This window comes from Arvicanthis niloticus, chromosome 4 (assembly GCF_011762505.2).
Source record: "Arvicanthis niloticus isolate mArvNil1 chromosome 4, mArvNil1.pat.X, whole genome shotgun sequence".
NCBI classification, from domain to species: Eukaryota; Metazoa; Chordata; class Mammalia; order Rodentia; family Muridae; genus Arvicanthis; species Arvicanthis niloticus.
The window spans coordinates 70010793-70034637 of record NC_047661.1 but is presented as its reverse complement, the minus strand read 5'-3'; the positions used below and the strand labels follow the sequence as shown (position 1 = coordinate 70034637).

Here is a 23845-nt window from a genome sequence, read left to right as displayed (position 1 = left end):
GGTCCAAGCACACGGTGCAACTAAGGCCCTTGGCTTCACTAATCATCCTGGCAAGAATATGCCCACACCCCTTCTGCTGAGATTCTATCTATGCTTTGAAGGCCACTTAAAAGGCCTTCTCTAACCCAGCTAGAGTCAGTCTCTACCTGTCCTGACACAGACAAAGCACTCCTTGTGCCCTCCCTTCTGTCTTAGCTTCTTCCTATTTAGGCAGATTCACTGTGTACCTGCTTTCTCTTGCCCTCACTGCCTGCCTCATGGTGAGCTCACTGGTGAATACTGAGTCTTATTCATTTCTGCATGAGCACAGGATCTCACCCACGCCAGGTGCCTACCAGCATTTATGACTGCTGACTGGCAGCAGGGGTCACTGGGGCCAGTGGATAGGTAGGAGTGCTGGGGGGGGGGGGGGGCCGTGTCTCTTTTCTTGCTGCCTGAAAGCACACCACTAGTAAACAATAGCGTCTCTTCTGAGTCCCAGGAGTGGCAATAAGACAGGGTTGGAAAACAGAGCCTTGGAAAGCTATAAACCACTAAGGGACCACAGGAAACTTCCTGCCACAGGGACCCAGAAAAGGAGCAAAGTTCCCAGAGAGCAAGGATGGAGATTAGACGCTGACAAAGAGAGCCTCACATTCCATCCACCCACTCCCAAGTTTTACAGCAGCGGTTGGCTCGGTTTTGCCTATCCGGCTTCTGCCCCCTCGTGGTTAAGATGTATCATTGCAATTTAGTTCTTGGTTCTCCCTCCAGTCCACCAGAAAGCTGTTCCCAAGCCCCAGCCATGATTCACCAAGGAGGAGTCAGTGGTGACTCATCTCCAAAGAGCCTTCTCACACCCACACCTGCTTCACACAGAAAGGGTTTCCTGGACAGTCCCTGCTGAGAAGCCTAGGTGGACTGAACAGGAAACCAGATACCGGGAACCTGTTTCAACACCTGGTCCAGGATAGGGGCAACAGGAGGTGAGCGTCAGAAATGAGAGTCTAAACACTGCCCAGCCCGACTCACTCTCCCCTTTCAAGGGGTAAGTACAGTGGAAAGAGGAATGGTCTCACTATCAGCACCCCAGGTGGAAGTCTGTGCGCTGTCTCTGAGTCACCCTGCCATGTTGGATAAGTGGTACCACACCTCGGAGCCTACACCTTTTTGCCACAAGGATCTCTTTTAGTATCCCCTGTACCCTAAAACAAGTTTTGAAGTTCTTTTTCTTATCAAGTTGCATTAAGCCATTCATGATCTGTCCTATAAATCCTACCATGACTCTTCCGTTGGTAGCATGGTCAGCATGCCTTACATGCTTGATTGCTATTCCTTTTCTTTTTATTGCTATTCCTAAGGGGTGTGTGTACTCCTATAGCTGGGGGACTACTGTGTGCCAAGTGCTTTCCATAAATTATCCCACCGAGTTCATTAGACAACCCCAAGAAGGTGGAAAAGCTCACCCTACTTGATAGAAAAGAAAATTAGGACTCGAGGAAATGTTCCCACCCAATGAATGAGAGAGAAGAAAAGATTTAAAGGTGAGTTACTTAGTGGTGTTAATCTCCTGTGTGCTCCAACCACCAGTGATCCTGGGAGGCCTTAAGGAAAGTTGCTGCTAAGACCAACCTCCATCGGCCCAACAAATTAGTCTCAGGTCTCAGCCACACTGGGTCCAGGAGCCTGTCTTCTGAGCACCTCTGGTTCTGGCACCTTTTCTCATCGCCTACAAATATGGCCTGAACTTGAAATAAACTCCAAAGAAGCCTTTGTCAGCTTCCCCCACCTTCCAGTAAAGACTAGGTCTTACTCATTTTTTCATGAGCACAGGATCTTGCCCACGCCAGGTGCCTGCCTACCAGTGTGCTCATGGCTGCTGAGTGACAACAGGGGTCACTGGGGGTAGGAGCCAGAGAGTCAGGGATCCCTCTCTTATCCAATGCCTGAAAGCACACCACTGGTTACACTAGCAAGTAATAACTTCTCTTCTGAGTCCCAGGAGTAACAATGAGGACTTGGAAGTCAGGCTTGGAAAACAGAGCCTTAGAGAGCTGCAACCCTCTGAGGAGTGAACACAGGAAACATCTTGCCACTGGGACCCAGAAAAGGAGCTGAGCAAAGTCCCCAGAGAGCAAGGATGGAGACTGGAGACAGACTGATGGATGAACCAGGCTTCCCCTGGGCCACAAAGAGCACTACCATCCACCCAATGGTCTGAAACAGGCACTTGGCTTCTGCCCAGCCTCCTGCTTCCTGCCTGCCAACCAGATGTCTGGTCAGTCTGCTTATTGTCTCTGAACAGGTCTGGACCCTGTCCACTCTGCTTTAGGCCTCTTCCAAACCATCTAGCCCTGCTGCAGACACACCCAGATGCTCTTCCACCCCTGCTCTTGGGCCTTACTCTAATCCCTCCTCAGCTCTGGCACCAGGGTAACTATTTAAAACCTCAGATCTCTCCAGACTAAAGGACATGGTGAATTAGAAGGTTGAGGCATGGCATTCTACCCTAGACACACTACCTTGCTGAAGCATAGGTCACACTTTTCATGTCCCCAAACCTTTGCCCATGCCATGTACTCTCATGGAAAGCCCTTTGCCCATGCCGTGTATTCTCACGGAAAGCCCTTTGCCCATGCCGTGTATTCTCACGGAAAGCCCTTTCTCAGTAGAGCTATCCACCAGCCTCTTGATTTATTTTCATTTATTTTTGGACTTTTTATTTATTTATTATTTTAGTTTATGTATATGAGTGTTTATCTGAACACATGTCTGTGTGTCATATGCATACAGTGCCCAAGGCAACCAGAAAATGCTGTCAGATCTCCGGGGACTGGAGTTACAAATTGTTGTAAGCCGTTGAACCTGGGTCCTCTGGAAGAGCATCAGGTACTCTTAACCACTAAGACACCACTCCAGCCTCACCCCCAGCCTCTTAATCACCCTTTCTGCTCAGCTCAAAGGTCATTTCCTCTGGGTATTGTCCTGAATCTATTTCCCAGGTCTTCTGCAAATCTGAGCACACTCATGCATGCACTTAGCTGCTTCTCGGTCTGAAGCCTCTTACCCACGTTTTATTAATGTTATAATGAATATATATATTGATCTCTATAGATATAGTGATACAGATAGATATAGATCACTAGAAATATTCATGAAAGCCTCCATCCCTTAGTGCATAGCACAAAGCAAATGTTTGATGGATAGTGTATGGAGGCTCAAGCACTATCCTTCACAGCCAATATCTTCTTCTCCCTATCTCCAGATACACTCAATCCTCTAACCCAGGCCTGGCCCTTCTGAAAACTGACTCCTTACCATTCTATGGAATTAGCTCTCTTTGGTGCTACCAGAAACTCCCTTCTTGCTATGGGGTGGGAGTAGTTTAATACCCACCTTCTTAGAAGAGTTCTTCAGAGGGAGCTACTCACTCCACGCCCGCTCTCCATGTCTCTAAGGAGACTGTGTTCTCTCTGTCCTCTCTTCATCCCTGATGCTGCTCTTCCTATCCTTCTGTGTTCTCTTCCTCTGCTAATGGTCCACCACCCCCATGAGGCCTGTTGTTGGGCAGCTTCTATCTATGAGGAGGTGTGAGATGTCACACCTCATGCTGTGTGATTTTTCTTGGGGGAGACATGAGCAAATGTCTGTAGTGAAGTGGTGGGTTTGTTAAGGTTACTTACTGGAATATGGATAGTCAAAGGCATTACCAAGAAGTCTACCCTAGCATGGGTAACAACTCATGAAGCTGTATCCTCGAAACACCCTGCTCTGCTTGCAGGTAGATCAGCAAATCAACAGGTCTCCTCTCCCCACAAATCTTTTCTGATTCTATACCTTCAGGGAGGCACCTTGTGAATCTTGTTTTAGGAGCTTCTTGAGAGAGAAAAGTTTTGTTTACTGCCTGAGCTTTAGAGGGATGTTTCAATTCTGGGGAAATAACTACATGGCTAGCAATGATAAAGATACCAAGATCTTGAGGCTAGAAAACTGGTTCAGCAGTTGAGAGCACTGGCACTCTTCCAGAAGACCCAGGATCGAGTTTCCAGAACCCACATAGCAGCTGTAATTTTCCAGGGTATCCACTGCCCTCTTCTGGCCTCCTTGAGCACTGCATGCACAGAATGCAGAGACATACTTACAGGTGAATCACCCATACACATAAAATAATATAAAGACCCTATTGGCCTGCACTAGTTACTTTTCCCATCACTGTTATGAAAATATCTAAAAGAAAAAACTTAAGAGAAGGAGAATTTATTTTTGGTCAAGTGACTCGAGACAGAACAGTCCGCTATGATGAGGAAAAGCCATAGAAGCAGAGCAACTCCACATTGGGGTAGAAGGACCGTTGGACTTCTTATATCGTGTCATCAGCCAGAAAACAAAGAGGTCAAACAGAAGTAGGCGGGGCTATAACTCCTTAAGGCCTGCCTCCCCCAGCTCCGTCCCATGTTCTAATTTCCTGAATCAGCACTACCTGCTATGGACCAAGTTTGTAACCACGTGAGCCTGTGGAGAACAGTTCCCAACCAAACCATGACATTCTGCATCTGGCTAGGTGGTCTCAGGGCCACACCATAACGCAGGATGCACTCATACATTCAGGACAACTTTAAAAGTCACTAGAGTTGCTGGAGGAAAGGCTCAGTCCACAAAGTGATAGCTGCTCAAAATGTGAGAAGCCAGAACTCATAGAAATAAATAGCTGGGCATGGCAGCACATACATGCAACCCTAGTGCTGGGAGATGGAAGACAGAATTCTTGGGGCTTGCTAGTGGGGTAGTCTGGCCAGTTGATGAACTCTAGGTTCAATATGGCACCCTGCCTTAGATAATAAGCTAGACAGTGATTCAGGAAAACATTCAAACTTGCCTCTGGCCTCTGCATGTGTGCACATGTGTACACACACACAAAAATGTGTGTGTATATGTATACATGTGTATATATATACATACATACATATATACATATATACACTATATATTCATATGTACATTATATACACATATATACACTATATAAACATATTTATATTATATATCATGTATTATATATTATATTTGTGTATGTATACACCACAAAACATGAAAAGTAAATAAAATAAAGATTGAAAAGTCCTTGAACTCTTAAAGTTCCAACACTTTTCAGAAGTACAAAGTCTTTCTGAAACTCAAAACAAACCCTTGGCGAAGAACTCTCAAAAAAAAAAAAAGTTACATACTTTCAGCATACAATGATACAAACATATCCATTCCTAAAGGAAGAGATGGAAAAACATTACAAGGATAGCAGACTAAAGAAAGACCAGAATTCTCTCAGACAGATACCAAACCTTGCAACAACTGCACAACCATTATTGGGGGCTCATGACAACGTCCTCTGGGCTCCAACAGGTTTGGACAGTCCTGTCCCTCCAGCCCTGCAACCTGTAGCATATGTGTGTTCTCTCTTGACCTGGCTCTTCTCAGTGCCTACAGAAGTCCAAATTCGTGGCATCTCAAACATCCTGGAATCTCTATTGAAACTTGGGCTTCAACTTTATGCACATCCCACTCCATGCAGAGAATGTAACATTGCTGCATACTACTTGACCTCAGCAACTTTGTGGAATCTTATTGGCCCATGAATCTTGAGGTTTGTTTGCCTGCCAAGCCAGTACTACATGGAAAATCGCACCAAGTTTTTATTGCCAACTTGAAATATAGCCTGACCCACTTGGACTGTGGCTGTAGCATCCAAGTGCCTATATGACTTAATCAGTGAAAATTTTTCCTAGGCAGCCATTTTCAAGCAAAAGCACCCTGTGCAGGCGCTTTCCTTTGCAGACCCTCTCCTTTCAAATGAATGTTTTCAAATAGTTTCAAGCTCTGAGCTCTTCAGTGAGTAAGGTCTTGCCTTTAAGGCACCATTCCTATTGTGTCCCAAAGCAAGCTGCACAGTTTGCCCTTAATTGTGCTCCTATCTTTATAATTGTAGCTACTTTGTCTGCAAAAACCTTATCTGCTCCTTCTGCAACTTTATCTTGGCTCGTGCTCCTGTGCACATTAACACTGTTCATTTTTTGAATTTTTCACTTCAGAGATTTTTACTGGAAACATAGCTAAAGACAGTGATCAATAACCATGTGACAACCTGAATCCTGCTCTGTCTGGCAATGTTCTCTACCAAACAAATTAGTCTATTGCTTCTGAATTCAACTTCACTCAAATTCATAAGACAGAGCACACAGCCAATTCCTTTAACTAAATTTAATATAAACAGCACCTAGCCCAGTGTCTGCTATAATCCTTGCTTTGTTTGGGGGTGTGTGTGTGTGTGTGTGTGTGTGTGTGTGTGTGTGTGTGTTAGTTTGGTTTGTTTTCCTTTGCTGTTCTCTGTCTATTTTGAGAAATTTCACATGGAGTCCAACCTGGCCTCAAACTTGCGGATGACCTTGGGCTCCCAATTCTGGTGCCTCCACCTTCCAAGAACTTGGATCACAGGTATGCACTGCCACTCCTGGCCATTTCTTCCCCTCGAAATCTTCATGAATCTAAATAATGTTCATCTATCTATCAATAGTATGACCTGAGCACTTACCAGAATGGTTCAGTAAGCTCTGACTACAGAATTTTAGGGCCTCTCTAACCCACAATTCTAAATGCTTCCACATTCCTCCTACAAACCACCACCAAAGACTTACAAACAATATGGTCAATTTTATAACAGCAACAGCTTTCTGTATTAGTCACTTCCTCATCACTGACCAACCCTTGACAATTTCAAGGAGAAAGGATTGATTTTGGTTCACAATTTGGGTGGGTACAATCCATCATGGAAGAAAGCATCGCTGTGGATGGCTTCACGGCAGTAGGAGCATGAGGCAGCTCTTTGCCATGGCGTGCCATCTAGGAGGCTGAGAGTTCATGCTGTAACTGTGGGTGGGCTCTAACTCTTAAGGCCCACTCCTGCCTCAAGTCTCTTAATAGGCTCCAAGTCCAAAAGGTCTTGCAATCTCCCAAAATAATGCCACCATCTAAGAACCAACTATTCAAACACAGGTGCCTGTGGGAGAGGATTACCATTCAAACAACAACATGGCCTCAGCTCCAAATTGCATCATCTGGTCCATGGCTGTGATTGGGAGCCCTGCATGAGTCTTTCTCTGAGCTTCAAAGGGAAGAAGGTGGGAATAATTAGCACCCTCCCAAACCCCAATACCTACATCTTGCCTTCTCAGCCTCTCTGTAGCTGTTTATACCATTCAACAGAGACAGTCTTCAGGGGAATGTGGTCAGAAAAAGAAAAACACTGTTCCCTATCCTCTAACCACCAAAGCCACCATTGCATCTCAGTGAGAGCCAATGAGAAGGAGCACAATAAAATGGTCCATATGAACGTCCCTCGAGGGTAACACACTCAGAGGGGACATGGAAACTCTGAGCTGCTCTTCCTGTACTTAACACAATGCACCTCTTCATCTGCAATAAACAAGCAAACTAAGGTCTTGCAAACTAAGGTCAAGCAAAATATAATTGGAGAAGTAAATAACCTTGAAAATATAAAGGAAGAATGGGCTAACTGTGGTTCAGTGGGAGAGCACCTGCCTGGAAAGAGCAAGAACCTAGGTTTCATCTACAAAAGGAGAGGCTGTGAACCAGGCTCTGATAACCAACGCCTTCTTGGTAATCAATAAACAAATCCCGAATATTTCGTGAACAGCCTTTTTGAAGAAGCTCAGATGGTGTCAAATGTTCTCTTTTCACTGAGTAGCAGAAATAGATTACATATATAAAATTATGGAAAACTGGGCTCTGGGCTAGTGTAAACTCTTAGCAGGTAAGGTGCTTGCCCTCAACTTGAAGGCCCTACACAGTGGAAAAAGAGAAGTAAATCCCAGAGTTGTCCTCTGACAGCCGCATAGGCACCACGGCACACGTGTGTACACACATATATAAGTAAGTAAAGCAATAGGTTAAGTAATGCTAAAGATGGGAAGAACTCCCCGACAGAGGCCTCCCCCTCCCTGGGGCCTCAAGTCTCTGGAGTTTTAGGGGAATCTTCTCCCGCTGAAGCCACACCAGGCAGTCCTCTGCTATATATGGTGCGGGAGCATCCTCTCAGAGACAGGGGGGAGGAGAAATGGAATGAGGAACTGTGGGAGGGGGGAGCAGGAGAGGGGACAATGGCTGGATTGTAAATAAATTTAAAAAAAATAAAATATTTTTAAAATGAGAAAAAGTAAAAGAATGCATGTACTGTAAAAAGAAAATGTCAGTTTTATGAGAGAGAGAGAGAGAGAGAGAGAGAGAGAGAGAGAGAGAGAGAGAGAGAGACTGACTCCAGAGACAGTTTTTCCCAGGACAGTCACAGGCTGGAAGTGTTACTTAGAAAATTGTATCTGATGTTGAAGAAAATGTTGCTGTCCTACTACACAGTTTGATTGATTGTTTTGCTCTGTTCTGTTTTTTGTTTTGTTTTGTTTTCCTTCTCCTTTCTTTCTTTCTTTCTTTTTTTCTTCTTTTTTACTTAGTAACAGGACTTCACTATGCAACCTAGAGTAGCCTCCAATGCAAGCTCCTTCTGCCTTGGACTCCCAAGTGATGGGGTTGCCAGCACATGTTGCCACATGCAGCTGTCATTAAACAGCTTAGAAACCATCACTCATACGCAGATCCAGTTAGTCAGGGGTAAAAGATCATCTAGGAATGTGATGTGTCTCGGAGTATTGGACTTCCATATTCTCTTCTCACTGTAATCCAAGTCAGAGACTCAGAGACTTCATCAGAAAATACCACATCTCTCCAAAAAAAAAAAAAAAAAAAAAAAAAAAAAAAAAAATCATTTCTCCCTGGCAACAGCTCTTTTTCCCCTTAAATGCTAAGGAAAACATCCTGCAAGGAAACAGGCTTATAGACAGCTGTGACATCTGAGGGACTCAACTCCTGCTGAAGCATCCAAACAACTTTTGAAGCATTGGACTAGCTGGAAATTTTTCAAAGAACTAGTAGTGACTGTGAGTAAGGTCAGTGTACAAGCCAGATCATGAGGTGGGGAAGCCAGACTCTGAACTCTTGTTACAGATGCTAATCCATCTCCCCCAATGAGATCTTTAAGTGAATTTCCTAATACTAGTTGGGAAAGCCGCATGTTCAATGCACTTTTTCTACAAGAATCCCCCCCCAAAAAAATCGTAGACTTATTTTCTAATACCAGTGAGTCAATATAACATGTTAAATAGCTGTCTCATTAGAATCTTTAAATAATATAGATTAGCAAATGCTTTTACTGCATGAATTATTCAGACATCCTCCCTCCCTTTCTCTCTCTCTCTCTCTCTCTCTCTCTCTCTCTCTCTTTCTCTTTCTCTCTTTCTCTCTCTCTCCAGTGCTAGGGATAGAACCCAGAGCCTTACACATTCTAAGCAAACACTCTACCACCACCCTACATCACTGCCAAATAGTACAAATGTGCTTAGAAGTCAGAGTTTTAAATGGCAATGCATTTTTAATTATACATGTGAAATATCCCATGCAATTACCATCACATTGCTAGAAGGGCCTGCTTCCTCCACCGCTATGCCTAAACCTCCAAGCGTTCTCCGTTTTCAGTTTGCAACGGCAACATAGACTGCAATGCTAGCCTAGGTGGAACACGCAACATGCGCTTCCTTTCTGTCTGTGTTTATCTGGTTTTGTAGAGATCATTGAACACAGAGTCTCACACATGCTGGGTAAGCGCTCTACCACTGAGCCACACCCTCAGCCTGCATTTTCATTTAAGAACTGGTGGCTTAGTATATTAGCCGTTATTAACCTGCCAACTCACATTTATGCAGTTCTAGAACTATGCATATTTTTCAAGTCTTTCTCCAAGAATTCCAGATCACCTTCTTTCTATCTTTCTTTTAGAGTCTGTTTGTTCCTGGATAATCTTTGATGACTCGTCCACTTGTAGCCTCTCACAATCCACAGCTATACCTAAACCTCCGGTGTCCTCATTTTTCAGTTTGTCATGTCAAGATAGACTCCAATATTAAGCTGGGTGGAGCATCTAACTTGTACTTCCTCCCAGCTAAGGTCATGACCCCACATCACTAGGTAATGAAAATTCTTTAAATTTGCCCCATAAAATGTGGTTTCTATGTCATATATCAGAGTCAACCTGTGTATACATAAAGGGATGATTTATTACATTCTAGGGTCACAAAGGGGAACATTTTGTTAGTTTAAATTTAAACCAGTTAGACTTCTGTATCCCACTGTTGTTTTCAGTGCCCTAGCTGTGAAAAGAAAGAAGAAAAGACTCAATGTCTGGACCGTCATCCCTCCACACTGTAACTAAAAGAACTGGAGCCAGGCTTGCACATCTCACAGTTCCTGACAGCCAGGCTGCAGAGGGTCTATAGCTCCAGAGTTCTGCCACCTGATGCCTGAATCAAGAGCTCAGAACATCTGTACCCTGGCTGCCAACTCCTAGGGCCTTCCATAGCCAGAGACTGGCTGCTGTCCCAGCAAGTGCATAAGCCTCCATGTCAGGCAGGATTGAGGCTGAAGCTAGCTAGGCTCCACCGCTTGCCAGAAGAGAGGGCCAACAATGGATAGTGTTACTGCAACTGGTGCTGAGAGGAATCCGCATAAATGAAAGTGGTAACAATCCTCTCAGAAGCATTCAACTTGAGAGCTATGTCCTGGTGTGTTCCGATGAACTCAGGGAAGTTCCTCATTCCAGAAAGGGATGGTAGCCAGATTCAGAAAGGAAACAAGTGACTCAGAGGGAGCAGTGTTTTTAAACCTAGGGTGTTACTCATGAGAAAGTGGTTTCAGAGATCAGTTATGGTAAAAGAGTTAAGACTTTGGGATCCGTACTTGAATCTCGACCCAGTAATTAACATTAATTCTATTAATTAAATTCTTTCAGGGGCTGAAGAGATGACACAGTGGTTAAGAGTTTGTGCTGTTCTCGCAGAGGCCTAGAGTTCAGGTCTCCCCACCCACACATGGTGGCTCACAACTGCTTATAAGTCCAGCTTTAGGGAGTCAGAAGATCTTTTCTGGCAGGTACTCACATGTGTGTGTTCACTCAAATACACAGAAATAAAAATAATTTTTATATTTTTAATGTTTTACTCTTATTTTTTATTTGTTGCTTGTTTATTGAGACAAAGTCTCACTGTGTAGCCTTCACTGACCAGCTACTGACTATGTAGATCAACCTGGCTTCAAATTCATAATTTTTTTTTTGTTTTGTTTTTTTTGGTTTTTTTGTTTTTCGAGACAGGGTTTCTCTGTGTAGCCCTGACTGTCCTGAAACTCACTCTGTAGACCAGGCTGGCCTCGAACTTAGAAATCCGCCTGCCTCTGCCTCACAAATGCCGACACTGAAGGTGCACACCACCACACCCAGCCATAATTTTTCTTAATCTTTCAGGAGCTGCAGAGATGACTTACCAAGAGCCCATACTGTGCTTATAGAGGACCAGACTTCAGTTCCCAGTACCTATGTCAGGTATCTTACAGTCACCAGTTCCAAGTGGGTCCCATGCTGACCATCGCAAGTGTGCATGTGTACACACACACTTTCATATCCATACTCACTCAAAGTCAGACACACGTGTGTGCATGCACGCAAACACACACACTCTGACACACACATACTTTCAAATAAAATGAATCTCTTTTTAAATCTTTCATCAAAGCCTGATCTATAACTCAAGAGGCTGAGGAAAGAAGGTCACAGGTTCAAGAACAATTTAGCAAGACCCTGCCTCAAAATAAAGGAGGGGAGCTAAAAATCTATTTAACTTTAATTTTTTTAAAGCCTACTTTTAATGATGGTTTTTAAATATTTTAACCTCCCTTCTAGCCCACCACTCACCAGAGGTAGTGGAAAAGAAAGGATATGGGGAAAATGGACCTGTTTAGAAATGGCTCTTTAGAGCAAATCTCATGTATGTTGTCAGGAAAATAGTAGTTTTAGTTCATGGGTCAGCAGCTTGATCCCTTTGCAAACATATCAAGGATATATCAACAGTCCAGTTGAATAGTGTCGGGATAATAAACACAGGATAGTAAGCACTAGTAGAGACAGCCAGGCCTCAACCTCTGCATGAGTCAGCAAGAGAGACCAGGAGGGACACCAGGAGTTCTCAGATGTGCCTCTCCCGGTGAAGCAAAGATCGGCGAGACTCGAGACCAACAGACATTGCACAGCTAGCTCTATAAGCAAGCCTAGCTCTGCCTCCTTCACTGTCTGTCCAGTTCTATTTATACTCTCTCCAAACATCCCAGGTCTTATATCGGCATGTGTCTTGCCTCAGCAGACTCTGTCTCAGCTGACATCACTCTGCCAATCAGCATGAGTCCCCCGAAGTGACAAGAAGCCACAGCACACCCCCAGAAGTGTTTTGGTGCAGTTCCATCTGTGGAGCCCTGACAAATGGAGCTCAACTACACAATGAAAGGCAGACCAATACGTGTGCGTCAGTAGCAAAGACTCCTTCATCACGGGTCCTCTCGAGCACTTGCTTTAACAGAGCGTCCTTTTGCCTGTGTCTACTTCAGCAAAACGCTCCTTCACGTGTTTGCCCCAGCAAAACACCATCCAACACAACTGACTTTCCAAAGAACACTTCGGTTTCCATTTCGAATCTGGCTCTGTGGTTGAGTTCCTGCCCAGGGAGTACAAGGCCTGCCTGGGTTTAATCGTCAGCATTATGATCGAAAATGTCCCCAGTGATCCCAAGCTGGTTGCTCTGTTTTGGAAACTGTGTACAGCTTTTAGGTTATGAGCTCAACCTGGGGAAGTATGACAGGCCTTGAGGGTTAGAGCCAGGCCCGCTGTCCCATTCACCCCTTTGCTTCGGGACTTGCTGACAGAGTGTAAGCTTTCTGCTGATTTAGCGATACTTCCTCCCGCTTTCCCAGGATGGTTGGCTGTACCCTCTCAAACCTCAAGCCAAAATGAATCTTTTCAACTTTAAATTATTACCCAGGCTTTTTGTCGCAGCAACAAGAAGAGAAACTGCTGGCTATACTCAGGGTTTCAGCTCTGGGGCAAGCTCAGCTGGAGCTCACAGATCACTAAAGATAGAAAGGTGCTGGGAAGTGGTGGCACAGGCCTTTAATCCCAGCACTCCACACCAGGCTGGAGGCAGAGGCCAGCCTGGTCTACAGAGGAAGTTCCAGGACAGCCAAGGCTACACAGAGAGCCCTTATTTTAAAAAGGGAGGAGGGAGTTGGTAGCCTGCTTACCTAGCATTCAAGAAATCTTAGGTTTAGTCTCTAGCATCCCATAAATTGGTGCAGTGGTATACTTCTGACACAGGGGAAGTAGAGGCAGGAGGATTAGGACTGTAGGATAATCCTCAACTACATAGTAAGTTTGAGGCCAGTTTGGGACAGATAAGCCCCTACCTATCTCGAAATAAATAAATAAATAAACTTATCTTTACAGTCATTCATTGATCCAACCTCAGGGGCCAAAAGGAATTAAATATCCATCCATCCATCCAACCTAGGATCTGCTTATTAATGCAGGGGAGTGCCCTGATTGGCCCTGCTTGGTTCATATATTCTGTCATTGGCCAGTAGCTGTTGCCAGGGAGACAGAGTGCTCTAATTGGCAAGGGTAAGATCAGATACTCAGCTCTGTTGTTAGGGTATTTTACTAAAGAAAGCAAGCAAGTTGTTACAGTAACTACATTCACTATGTGCTCTCACAAATAGGTAACTCTGCAGTCTATGCTCCCCTCTTTTGTAACAGACAAATACTATCCCGGCCACAGATCAAATGAGATGACACATATGACATACGCAAGAATTCAATGCACTCAAAAGGAAGCCAGGGCTGCAGAGTTGGCCCAATGGTTAAGAGCACTGACTCTTCTTGTAAAAGACCTGGGTTCAATTTCTAGCACCTACATAGTGGCTCACAATTGACTGTCTCCAGTTCTAAGGAATATAACTCCCTTTACTGACCTCCACAGTCACCAGGCACATAGGAAAGCACTCATACACATAAAAGTTTAAGATATAAGTCAACCTTTAAAGAAAAATAAAAGAAGAAAAATAAATCAATTCTATTCCCTACAAGGAGAGACATACACCCTACTATGGTCCTTTAAGATCATTCACATCTCTGGGTGGATTGATGGAGACTGTAATCCAAGCACATGAGGTAGGAAGATCAGAAGTTCAAGGCCAGCTTCAACCACACAGCTTGTTTAAAACTAGCCTGGGTTGTATGAGAATAAGACCCTGAAAAGAAAGAATGAAAGGAAGGAAGGAATGAGAGAGGGAGGGGAGAAGGGAGGGAGGAAGGGAGAGAGAAAGAGAAGAGGGAGAGGGAGAGGGAATGAAGAGATGGGGAGGGGGAGGGGAGAGGGAAAGGGAGGGGAGGGGAAGGGGAGGAGAGGGGGGAGAGGAGAAGAGGGGGGAGGGGGGAGAGGGAGGGAGAGGGGAGAGGGGAGAGGGAGAAGTGTTATTCCCACCCAGTTGCTCACTGCTGGCTCCAGACTCAAAGAGGGACTTTCCTTCTGGGAAGAAATAAATTCCAGATTCCTGGAATGCTAGGATAGGAACTGATCTCTTCATCCCAGGAGGAAGACTCAGGCTCTCAGGACAAGACCATCCCTGAATGAAGTGATAAACAATGACCTGAATCTGCCCAGCTTTAAGACAGAGACTATGTCCTTCTGAGAAGAGAATAAGACAGTCAGCAGGTAGGCAGAAAGAAACTGAATGTACTAAATAGTGTGCACATAGATTACCTGGTTCCTGTTTCTATAACCCTATCGACATAGGGATCTATGAATTCAGTCACAACTGCATGGGGGTGGAAGAGCAATGGCAATAGTCGGTAGTGTTTTAGAGGGCTCTGAAGCTTCCCTGATCAATAACCACAGGGACATATCCTATGCTTGGCATTGAGATTTTCAGTTAGTAACTCATGTCTTCTCAGGGAAGCCCAGAGAAGCGCTGGGGAGCACCTGTGTTCTAACTCTTCTCAAAGCTAAGCAAAAATAGCTTACACACTAGTGAGTTTCCATAAGGGTTGTTTTGTTTTGTTTTGTTTTTTGTCTTTTTGAGACAGGATTTACTAGGTAGCTCTAGCTAATCTGGAACTCACTATGTAGACCAGGCTGGCCTTAAAGTTATAGAGATCCAACTGCTTTACAGGTGTGTGGCACCACTCCCAAGCTTCCATAGTTTCCATAAGGGAGGTGTGCACACACACACACACACACACACACACACACACACATCAGCAAGAGCCTTTACCAACTGAGCCATCTCCCCTGCTTCCCTCTGCCTTCCACTTTTTTTGGCAGGGGACAGACTCTCATATATTCCAGGCTAGCCTTGAACTTACTGTGTAGCTGAGGATGACCTTGAACTTCTAAGTCTCCTGCCTCTTACTCCTTGAGTGCAAGATTACAGCTATGTACTGCTACACTGGGCTTATATAGTGTCAGGAACTAAAACCAAGACTGCATGCTAAACAAACACTCTGTCAAATAAACTATGTGTTCAGGGTCCTCAAACAGCAATTATTATTTTCTTTTTGAAATTTTTCAACAGTGACCTGACCCGAGGGTCTAGTTATTTCGTGGGCACAAGAAGGATTGTAACCTGAAAGAAGAAAGGGCAAGAGAGAGAGAATGGACTCAAGGAAGCAAATGCTTGTCAAGAGTCATGTAATTGGGCGCAAATCGCATTTTTGTACCTCGGTTTACAAAGGGAAAGGTAAGAGGGATCCAGGTGGTGGGAAAGTACAGAATCTTCTCGGCCTGTGCCCTCAAACAATGGTGATCTAACTGCTTTTCTCAAAAGATACGGTACACTGCTTTAAATCTATAAGTCTATCTGTAACTGTCAAGCAGGACCTTGTGGTTGCCATGGGGAATGAAGCTGCAGGGGACATTGTGCAGGTGGGGAGAGGTAGGGGGTGAGGGTGAGAGGCAAGGGTCCTGGCTTCTGACAAGACAGAGTTTCTCTATGTAAGCCTGGCTGCCCTGGAACTTGTTCTGAGGCTGACCTCAAACTCAGAAAATTAGCCTGCTTCTATTTCTTGAGTAATGGGACTAAGGGAGTTTGCCACCACACCTGGCCTCAAGCAACAATTCTTAAAATCAAATATCCAAACATAATACAATTTAAAAATACACTAATTTATTACTAATTTGCTGGAGAATGATGACAGGAAAATATTAATAGTCTTTGTTTTCCAGGCTGAAGAGCTGCCTCAGCAGTTAAAAACACTGGTTGCTCTTACAGAGGAGTTAAGTTTGGTTCCCAGCACCCACATGCAGCTTACAACCAACGTAACTCCAGTTCCAGGAAATCCAACTTTCCTCTGGTCTCTGAGAACACAGGCACACACCCTTCCCTGCACATACACATAGTTAAAAACAATAAAAATAAATCTTAAAATAATAATGTTTCTATAAAAGTAGCAAACCTTGTACATACAGCAAACACACTGCAAATCATAACATAAGCTAGTGTCAGGTCTGAGCAGTGTGTTAGTGTTCATTGGTGCGGTGAAGCCTTGCATACCACAAAGCACTTGTTTGTGCTCAGAGCCTCTAAGGCTGCAGTGATGCTGTGTAATCCCACACTCTGATTCATTGTACGTTAGCTTTTAAATTAATTTCTGGTTGTTTGTTCCAAAATATTACCATTGCCAAAGTTTTCGTGATCAACTGCCTTCAAAACATTCATGTTCACCATCCTAGATTAGCGCTGACCTCAGCCTTGCTCAGAACTTCATTTCTCATTGGCCAGCAAACTCATAATTGGTGAAAGAGCTGTTCACAAATCTCCCAGCCCTAAATGGGACATTTACATCAAATCATAACTCTTCCTTTCCCCCCACCAAAGCTCAGAAAACATAAAGGAAGGAAACACAGAAGGAGGAGGAGAGCCAAACATACTGTGGAATGTTGTCTTCCGGATATGACATGGCTTTTCACTCCTGAACTCACAACTATGACTACCTCCAGACTATCAAGCCAGTCAGCATTCCAGCATGGATGCAAGAGGAGCTCATGAGGTCCACCCCAACAGAGGATCTTCTTACAATGACTGCTGCAAGACGAACAGTCCTATTTCTTCAGGGCAGGCGGCTGCTGGTAAGTTGCCCATGCTACTAGACACCCCCTCACCCACAAGCATGCAAGCAGCATGAATTAATAGACTAAGTGGGTTATTGGAGGAGGAAGAGGAGGAGGAGGAGGGGGACGAAAGGGAGGGGGAGGGGGAGGAAGGGGAGGGGGAAGGGGAGGAGGAGGAGGAGGAGGAGGAGGAGGAGGAGGAGGAGGGAAAGGGGAAGGGGGAAGGGGGAAGGGGGAAGGGGGAAGGGGGACGGGGGAAGGGGGAAGGGGGAAGGGGAAGGGGGAAGGGGAAGGGGAAGGGGAAGGGGAAGGGGAAGGGGAAGGGGAAGGGGAAGGGGAAGGGGAAGGGGAAGGGGAAGGGGAAGGGGAAGGGGAAGGGGAAGGGGAAGGGGAAGGGGAAAAGTATGGATGAGTCTGAGGGAATAGAGTAGGTGATTGGAGTTGGATATGGTCAAATACACTGTATGAATATATGAAGAAATAAAATGAAGATTGAATAAAATATTCTAAAGATAAAAAAATAAAATATTTTGAAATAAAAAAGATTGCTGTTTGAGTTGCTGGCTTGATCATGCAATATCAAATATTCAGCCAAGATTGGCTAAGCATGGCGGCACATACCTTTAATCCCAGCATTTGGGAGGCAGAGGCAGATAAATCTTTATGAGTTCCAGGCCAGCCTTACCTACAAGTACTGAGTTCCAGTGATATATAAGTGAGACCCTGTCTCAAAAAAAAAAAAAAAAAAAAAAAAGATTTAATTCGTTATGTGAGACTAAACAAGCAGCTTGTCCATGGTTATCCCCAGAGGTGGAAGGTAAATCCCTATTGCTGAAGACACCAATACCTTCAGAAACAGGGCTCAGAGACTGGCACTAACCTAAATGTCCCCTCCTTGAGGACCAGAAGGCACCATGAAAGCTTCCAAAGGAGGGAGGCAACCAACAATCCTATCCAACTATGATGAAAGAAGGGAGGCAACCAACAATCTCACCCAGCTGTGATGCCTATGAACCACATCAATGACCAGCGCGGCATGATAACCCACGGGTGCAGTAATGGCACACGTACCTTGGTAGTAATCAATAGCTCTCTAATTGGACTTAAGACCTGTTCAACAAGAAGGAAATCATGCTTGACACTGGAAACCTAGCTAGCTACTCACCCAGCTGAGCTCTGCGCCTGTGGCTACTGCCTCATACCAGCCTGTCCTGGGAGAGCATCCTCCTCATGGCTGGATGTGCGTGGACACTTCAGTTCTACAGTCATTACAGAGTTGTGATTCTGCTTCTCACTTGCTCAGAAGTCTTCTGGGTCTTTCTGTCAATCTCTACATGGTTTAAGCCCTTAAGCAAGGGTATAACTCTCATTTTTTTTTCTAAGAGATAGAACTCCTACTGTCTTAAACTTCTGGGCCTAATTCTATCTTGGTCTCCCAGGTAGCTGGGACTACAGGCATGCACTATTATGCCAACGTCTAATTCATTATTTACACACTCAACACTTAACAGATTCTGTAAGTGCTGCTACTATACTAAACTGATGATTAAATAAAAAACACATGTTCCCTTTCTTGATGGAACACACACTCATGAAAAGTCAAGAAATAAACATATAATAACAAATTATAACAAGTGCTGTGAACTGAGGCTGGGGTGTCCTTCCACGGTGCTCACCTGGCACATTCAGGGCCCTGGTTTCAGCCCCCAACACTGCAGGACAAGTGCTGTGAGTGAAACATATAAGTGCAATGCCAATCACAGGTACTGGCACCCACCAGGCACCATGGTCCAGAAAGGACATGCAAAGGTTTGTGGAGTTTCTTGCATTGGAAGTGAAACACACGAACATACCAGGCAGTGGCCTGGAGATGAAAGTTCTAGGTATAAAGGGGTCAAAGAGAGTCAGTGTGGAAGCCATGAATGGCAACAGAGGGAATAGCAGGTATGGGACTAAAAGTCAACACAACGCAGAGCCTTGTGGACAACACAAAGAGCTTGGATTCTATTCTGAATACAAATGGAAGGGACTGGAGGATTTTAAATAATGGAGTAACATAATCTGATTTAGATGTTTAAAGTTACTCCAGGAACTCCAGGAAACATGTGGGGGCACACACCTGTAATCCCAGCATTTGGGAGGCAGAGGCTGGAGGATCCGATGTGCAAGGCTACTCTCGGGCTACATGGCAAGTTCAAGGTCAGCGTGAGCTGCATGAGACCAAAGAAAAAAGACCTTCAAGGATACAACAGTCAGAATAGAATGTCATAAAAGTTCAATGGGAAAATACAAAGTTGATACTGCTCAGTGGTAATGGGCTTAGATACACAAGGTCCTGGGTTTGACACCCATCACCACAAAACAAGAAATAAATATTCAGGTAGACTGGTGCAGGCCTATAATTCCTGCACTCAGAAGACAAAGGCAAAAAAAAAAAAAAAAAAAAATGGAGAATTGCAGGCCAGCCTGGGCTACATACAGAAAAGAGTTTGAGGCCAAACTAGAATACAGAGAAAATGCTGTCACAAAGAAAAGAAGGAAAGGAAACAGAAAGAGAAAGAAGAAAAGGAGGAGGGGAAGGAAGGATGGAGGGAGGTAGGAGGAAGGAGTGGAAGAAAGGAAGAAACTAACCATCTCTAGCCTCACACTTCTGATCCCAGCCTCTCAGATGCCTGAAGCAGGAGGAGTGATAGTTTTAGGTCAGCCTGGGCTACACAGATCCCTAGACCTGTCTTAAAAAAAGAAAGAAAGAAAGAAAGAAAGAAAGAAAGAAAGAAAGAAATCAAATGATATATAACTGATATTCCTAAGAACAAATGATAAGAGCAATAATCTAAAATAAATACTTCACTATCCATATTTAAAGAATACACCATATTACACACACACACAAAAAAAAAAAAAAAACTCTTATGACAAGAAAAAAAGCTAGGGTCTAAAGAGGTAACTGCATAGTTATGAACAGGCTCTGCTCTTGAAGAGGACCTGAATACAGTTCCCAGCGCTCACAGCAGGCACATTGCAACACCTGGAACTCCTGCTTCAGGGGCACCCAATGCCCTCTTCTGGCCTCCAAGGGCCACTCCCACACACATGCCAACATATTTATATCCATGGCAAAAAATAGAATCTTTAAAGTAAAGAAAGGAAAAATAGAAATGTACCCGGCAGGGGAGAACCCGTTATCAGGAAGCTGGTTTTCCAAAGTGAGGCTCGTCTTGTGCTGACCCCGCAGCTTCCCCAGAGGTCAGGAATTCAGCTGCATAACTGTGTTGTAGGGACAACGAGAGCACCCTCCCCTGCAATAAAAGAGAAGATAGATTGCCATTTCCATGTGGTTAAAGCACATGTCTGTAGCTAAACTCAGATGAAAGTAAATTATCCAAAGTCCACATCAGAGGGGGAGCTATAAGGCACAACAATATGAGAGATGAACACCACAGCTGTTCTTGGGAAGGGGTGGTTTTAGCTTTGGAGGACAGAAGACTGTAGTTATGTTACAAGCAACCGGAAAATGAAAAACTCCTTATATGATACAAGAATCCTCAAACCCTACAGCTGTCCTTGGGGAAGTGTGTTTCTAGCTTTACAGTACAGAGGGCTCCAGTTATGTTTTCAAGCAGCTGTGAAATGGGAAGCCACCCCCCACATGCTACAAGAATCCCCAAACCCTACAGCTGTACTTGGGGATGTGTGGCTCTAGCTCTGGGGGACAGAGGGCTTCAGTTAATGTTTGCAAGCAGCTGTGAAGTGGAAAGCCCTCCCCCCACATGACACAAGAATCCTTGTCCCTGTGTGAGACACTGAGCTAAAAGAAATCAAGAGCAAGGAAGCCTGTACACCTGCTTGCATTCTAACTGAGAGAAAAATAGCTGTCCTAAAGAAAGTTAAGTGTGGACCCACCTCTTGACGTACTTGAGTTTTGCTTGCAGGGCTGGTGCGGTTCAGACGGGCCAAGAACCCAGTGTAGAAGTGGCCGGTGATCTGACTCAGGGATAGGATACTCACCTGGCATGCCCTTGGCTTAACCTAGAGAAACAGGAGGAGACAAAGAGAAAGACACAAAGACAGAGAGAGAGAAAAATGGAGAGAAAAAGAAAGACAAAGACAAGAAACCCTGTCTCGAAAAACCAAAAAAAAAAAAAAAAAAAGAAAGACAAAGACAGTGGCACAGAGAGAATACAAAAATTTTGAGCCTAGTATGGTTATGTGCACATGTAATCTCAGTGCCAGTAGTTAGGAGGTGGAGGCAGGAGGATCAAGAGTTCAAATCCAGTCTCAGCTACGTAGAAAGTTCGAGGCCAGTCCCCAGCTACGTGAGACCCTTAAAATAATAATTTCTAAATATGAAAGTTAATTGTATTAAATGGTGCCAAACTGGTAATGGCCTTGGGCATTTAAACCAGACTAACCAGTTTTTCCCTAAAGCTGAGACTGGGGTTTTTTTTAATTATCTAAAATCAGTGTCTCTACAGATAAAACATGTCTCAGTGGTCAGCACAAAAGACTCTTAACCACTAGAGAAATCAACCAGCCACATAAACCTACCCAAGGAAGATAAAAACCAGGGGGAGGGAGTGGAGAAACTGCTCAGTAGTTAAAAGCACTTGCTGCTCTTGCAGAGAACCCTTGGCTGGGTTCCCAGCACCCACAGAGCAGCTGAGGACTGTCTGTAATTTCAATTCCAGGGGATCTGATGCCCCCCTTCTGCTCTCCAGAGGCACAAGGCATCCTCAATGGTGCACAGACATTCAGGCAGACAGAGCACCTATACATATAAATAAGTAAGACAAGCATTGACGCTAACAAGACACCGGACTGTAATCTGAGCACTTGGGAAACATCCTGGAGTTGTCTGTTCGGCTTTCAATTCAGAAGCAGCTTGGGAGATGACACATGCCTCAGGGTCACCCTCTGTGCTGTCACCAGCTTCTTATCCTGAGTGTTGGGAGCCAACTTTTAGCAGAAAGCGGCTATCAGCTTTGCAGCCATCTTGAGCCATATACCCTGAGGTGAGACTTGTTTTTCAACAGCCTACAACAGCTGAAGCACACTCTGATATCCCACATATTTTGTTTTGCTGTTTACTGCCCCCAGTTGCAAGGCGCACGTGATATCCATGCCTGCAAAGCATGCGGTTCATGTGCTGTCCACGTGCTATCCACGCCATACATGCCTGTAAGGCTCACTCGGTATCCAAGCCTGCAAGGCACACGGTGCACATGCTATCCACGCTATAGACGTCTGTAAGGCTTATGTCATATCCACACCTGCAAGGCACGTGGTATCCATGCACCTACAAGGCACGTGACAAAAGCCTATAAATACCCCAGATTTTCCTTCAATAAATGAGACTTGAGACTTGATCAGAACCTCTGTCTTGTCTCCATTCTTCGAGTCTCTTCCCCTTTATCCTCTCTCTCTCTCTCTCTCTCTCTCTCTCTCTCTCTCTCTCTCTCTCTGTCTCTCTCTCTCTCTCTTTCTCTCTCTCTCTCTCTCTCTCTCTCTCTCTCTCTCTCTCTCTCTCTCTCTCTCTCTCTCTCTCTCGACCCTGACCCGCAGACCAGAGCGGCAGCTTGGGCCGGGGAAACAGTGGCCGCCAAGCAAGGAGTGGAGAGGGCAGCAACACCTGAGAACACTGGTGTTAACCTGAAAACTTAAGGGTTCTTTGAGGAGTCAGTTTGCGTTGGGTGGTGTTTTGCTGGGGCAAACATGTGAAGGGGTGTTGTCCTGAAGTGGACACAGGTGAAAGACTAAGGCAGACTCATGAAGGAACGTTTCACTGAAGCAGACACAGGAGAGAGGATGTTCTGCTAAAGCAAACATGTGAAAGGACACGTGATGAAGGACTCTTTGCTAACAACATGCATGCATTGCTTCAACTTATATTGCATACTTGAGCTGCATTTGTAGAAAGAAACACACCAACAACTTCTGGTGGTGTACTGCAGTTTCTTGCCGCTTCCTCAAGCTCGGCTGATTGGATGCACCTGCTGAGGCAAGACCTGTGCTGGGACAAGGCATGTAGAGGACATGTGATGTTTGGAGGGTATAAATAGGACTCCACAGAATGACAGATACAGAGATTGGCTTCTGGTACAGCTGTACAAGGCTTGTGGGTCTAGAGTCTTCACTGATCTTTGCTTCCCTGAGAGAGGCACAGCCGAGAACTTCTCCTAGTGTTCCTGTTGGTCCCTCCTGCTTACTTGAGCAGAGGCTGAGGCCTGGCTGTCTCTGCTAGATCGTGTCTTCACTCTTACTAACTGAACTCTACCAAACTGGACTTCTAGTGTGACCATGAAGTGTTTGCAAGTGGATGGAGCCGCCCCTGCCAACCTGAAGTGAACTGCCAATTTCCAGACAACACAGACGGGAGTTGCTCTGCAAAACCTTTCTAAACAGGTCCACTTCCCAAATAAGGTTTGAAGAAATTAAAGTTACATTGTGTCCTGTCCCTTTTGTTTTCATTCTGGAGGTGAAAGCATCATCTTTTAAATGTTTCCAGTCATTAGGATATCACCCAACAAAGGGGCAGCAAACAAGTAGGAAGCTGATTCTTGGTGCCTTTGGTCATTCATCAGCAGATGCAGAAACTGAATCTTGATGTCTTGAACTGAAATGAAATATGTGTCCGTGCCTGGTCCTGACACATATGCTCACCAGCCAAAAGAACAGAGCCTGTTATTTTGTGCAGCAATGGTATTGAAGTATGCTCAAAGGACTATAGACACAGATGGACCAGGAAATTCAAATACGGTAATAAATAT

The 23845-nt window shown here is 44.7% G+C and overlaps 1 protein-coding gene across 2 annotated transcripts in view; it reads right to left on the bottom strand.

Annotated features, from left to right (window-relative positions):
* Positions 1-21189, bottom strand: part of S100a3 (S100 calcium binding protein A3) — a 34619-nt gene extending 13430 nt beyond the window's left edge. The window contains exons 1-2 of one of the 2 annotated variants that reach the window (XM_076932822.1): positions 20982-21189; positions 20243-20377 (exon numbers count right to left, since the gene is read on the bottom strand). Coding sequence is in view for 1 of the 2 variants with exons in the window: in XM_076932820.1 (XP_076788935.1) it covers positions 5316-5418 (103 nt within the window). In the remaining variant the exon portion in view is untranslated. Of the gene's footprint in view, positions 1-5315; positions 5421-20242; positions 20378-20981 lie in introns of those variants that run through there. The other variant, XM_076932820.1, reaches the window with a different exon arrangement.
* Positions 21190-23845: the final 2656 nt, after the last annotated feature.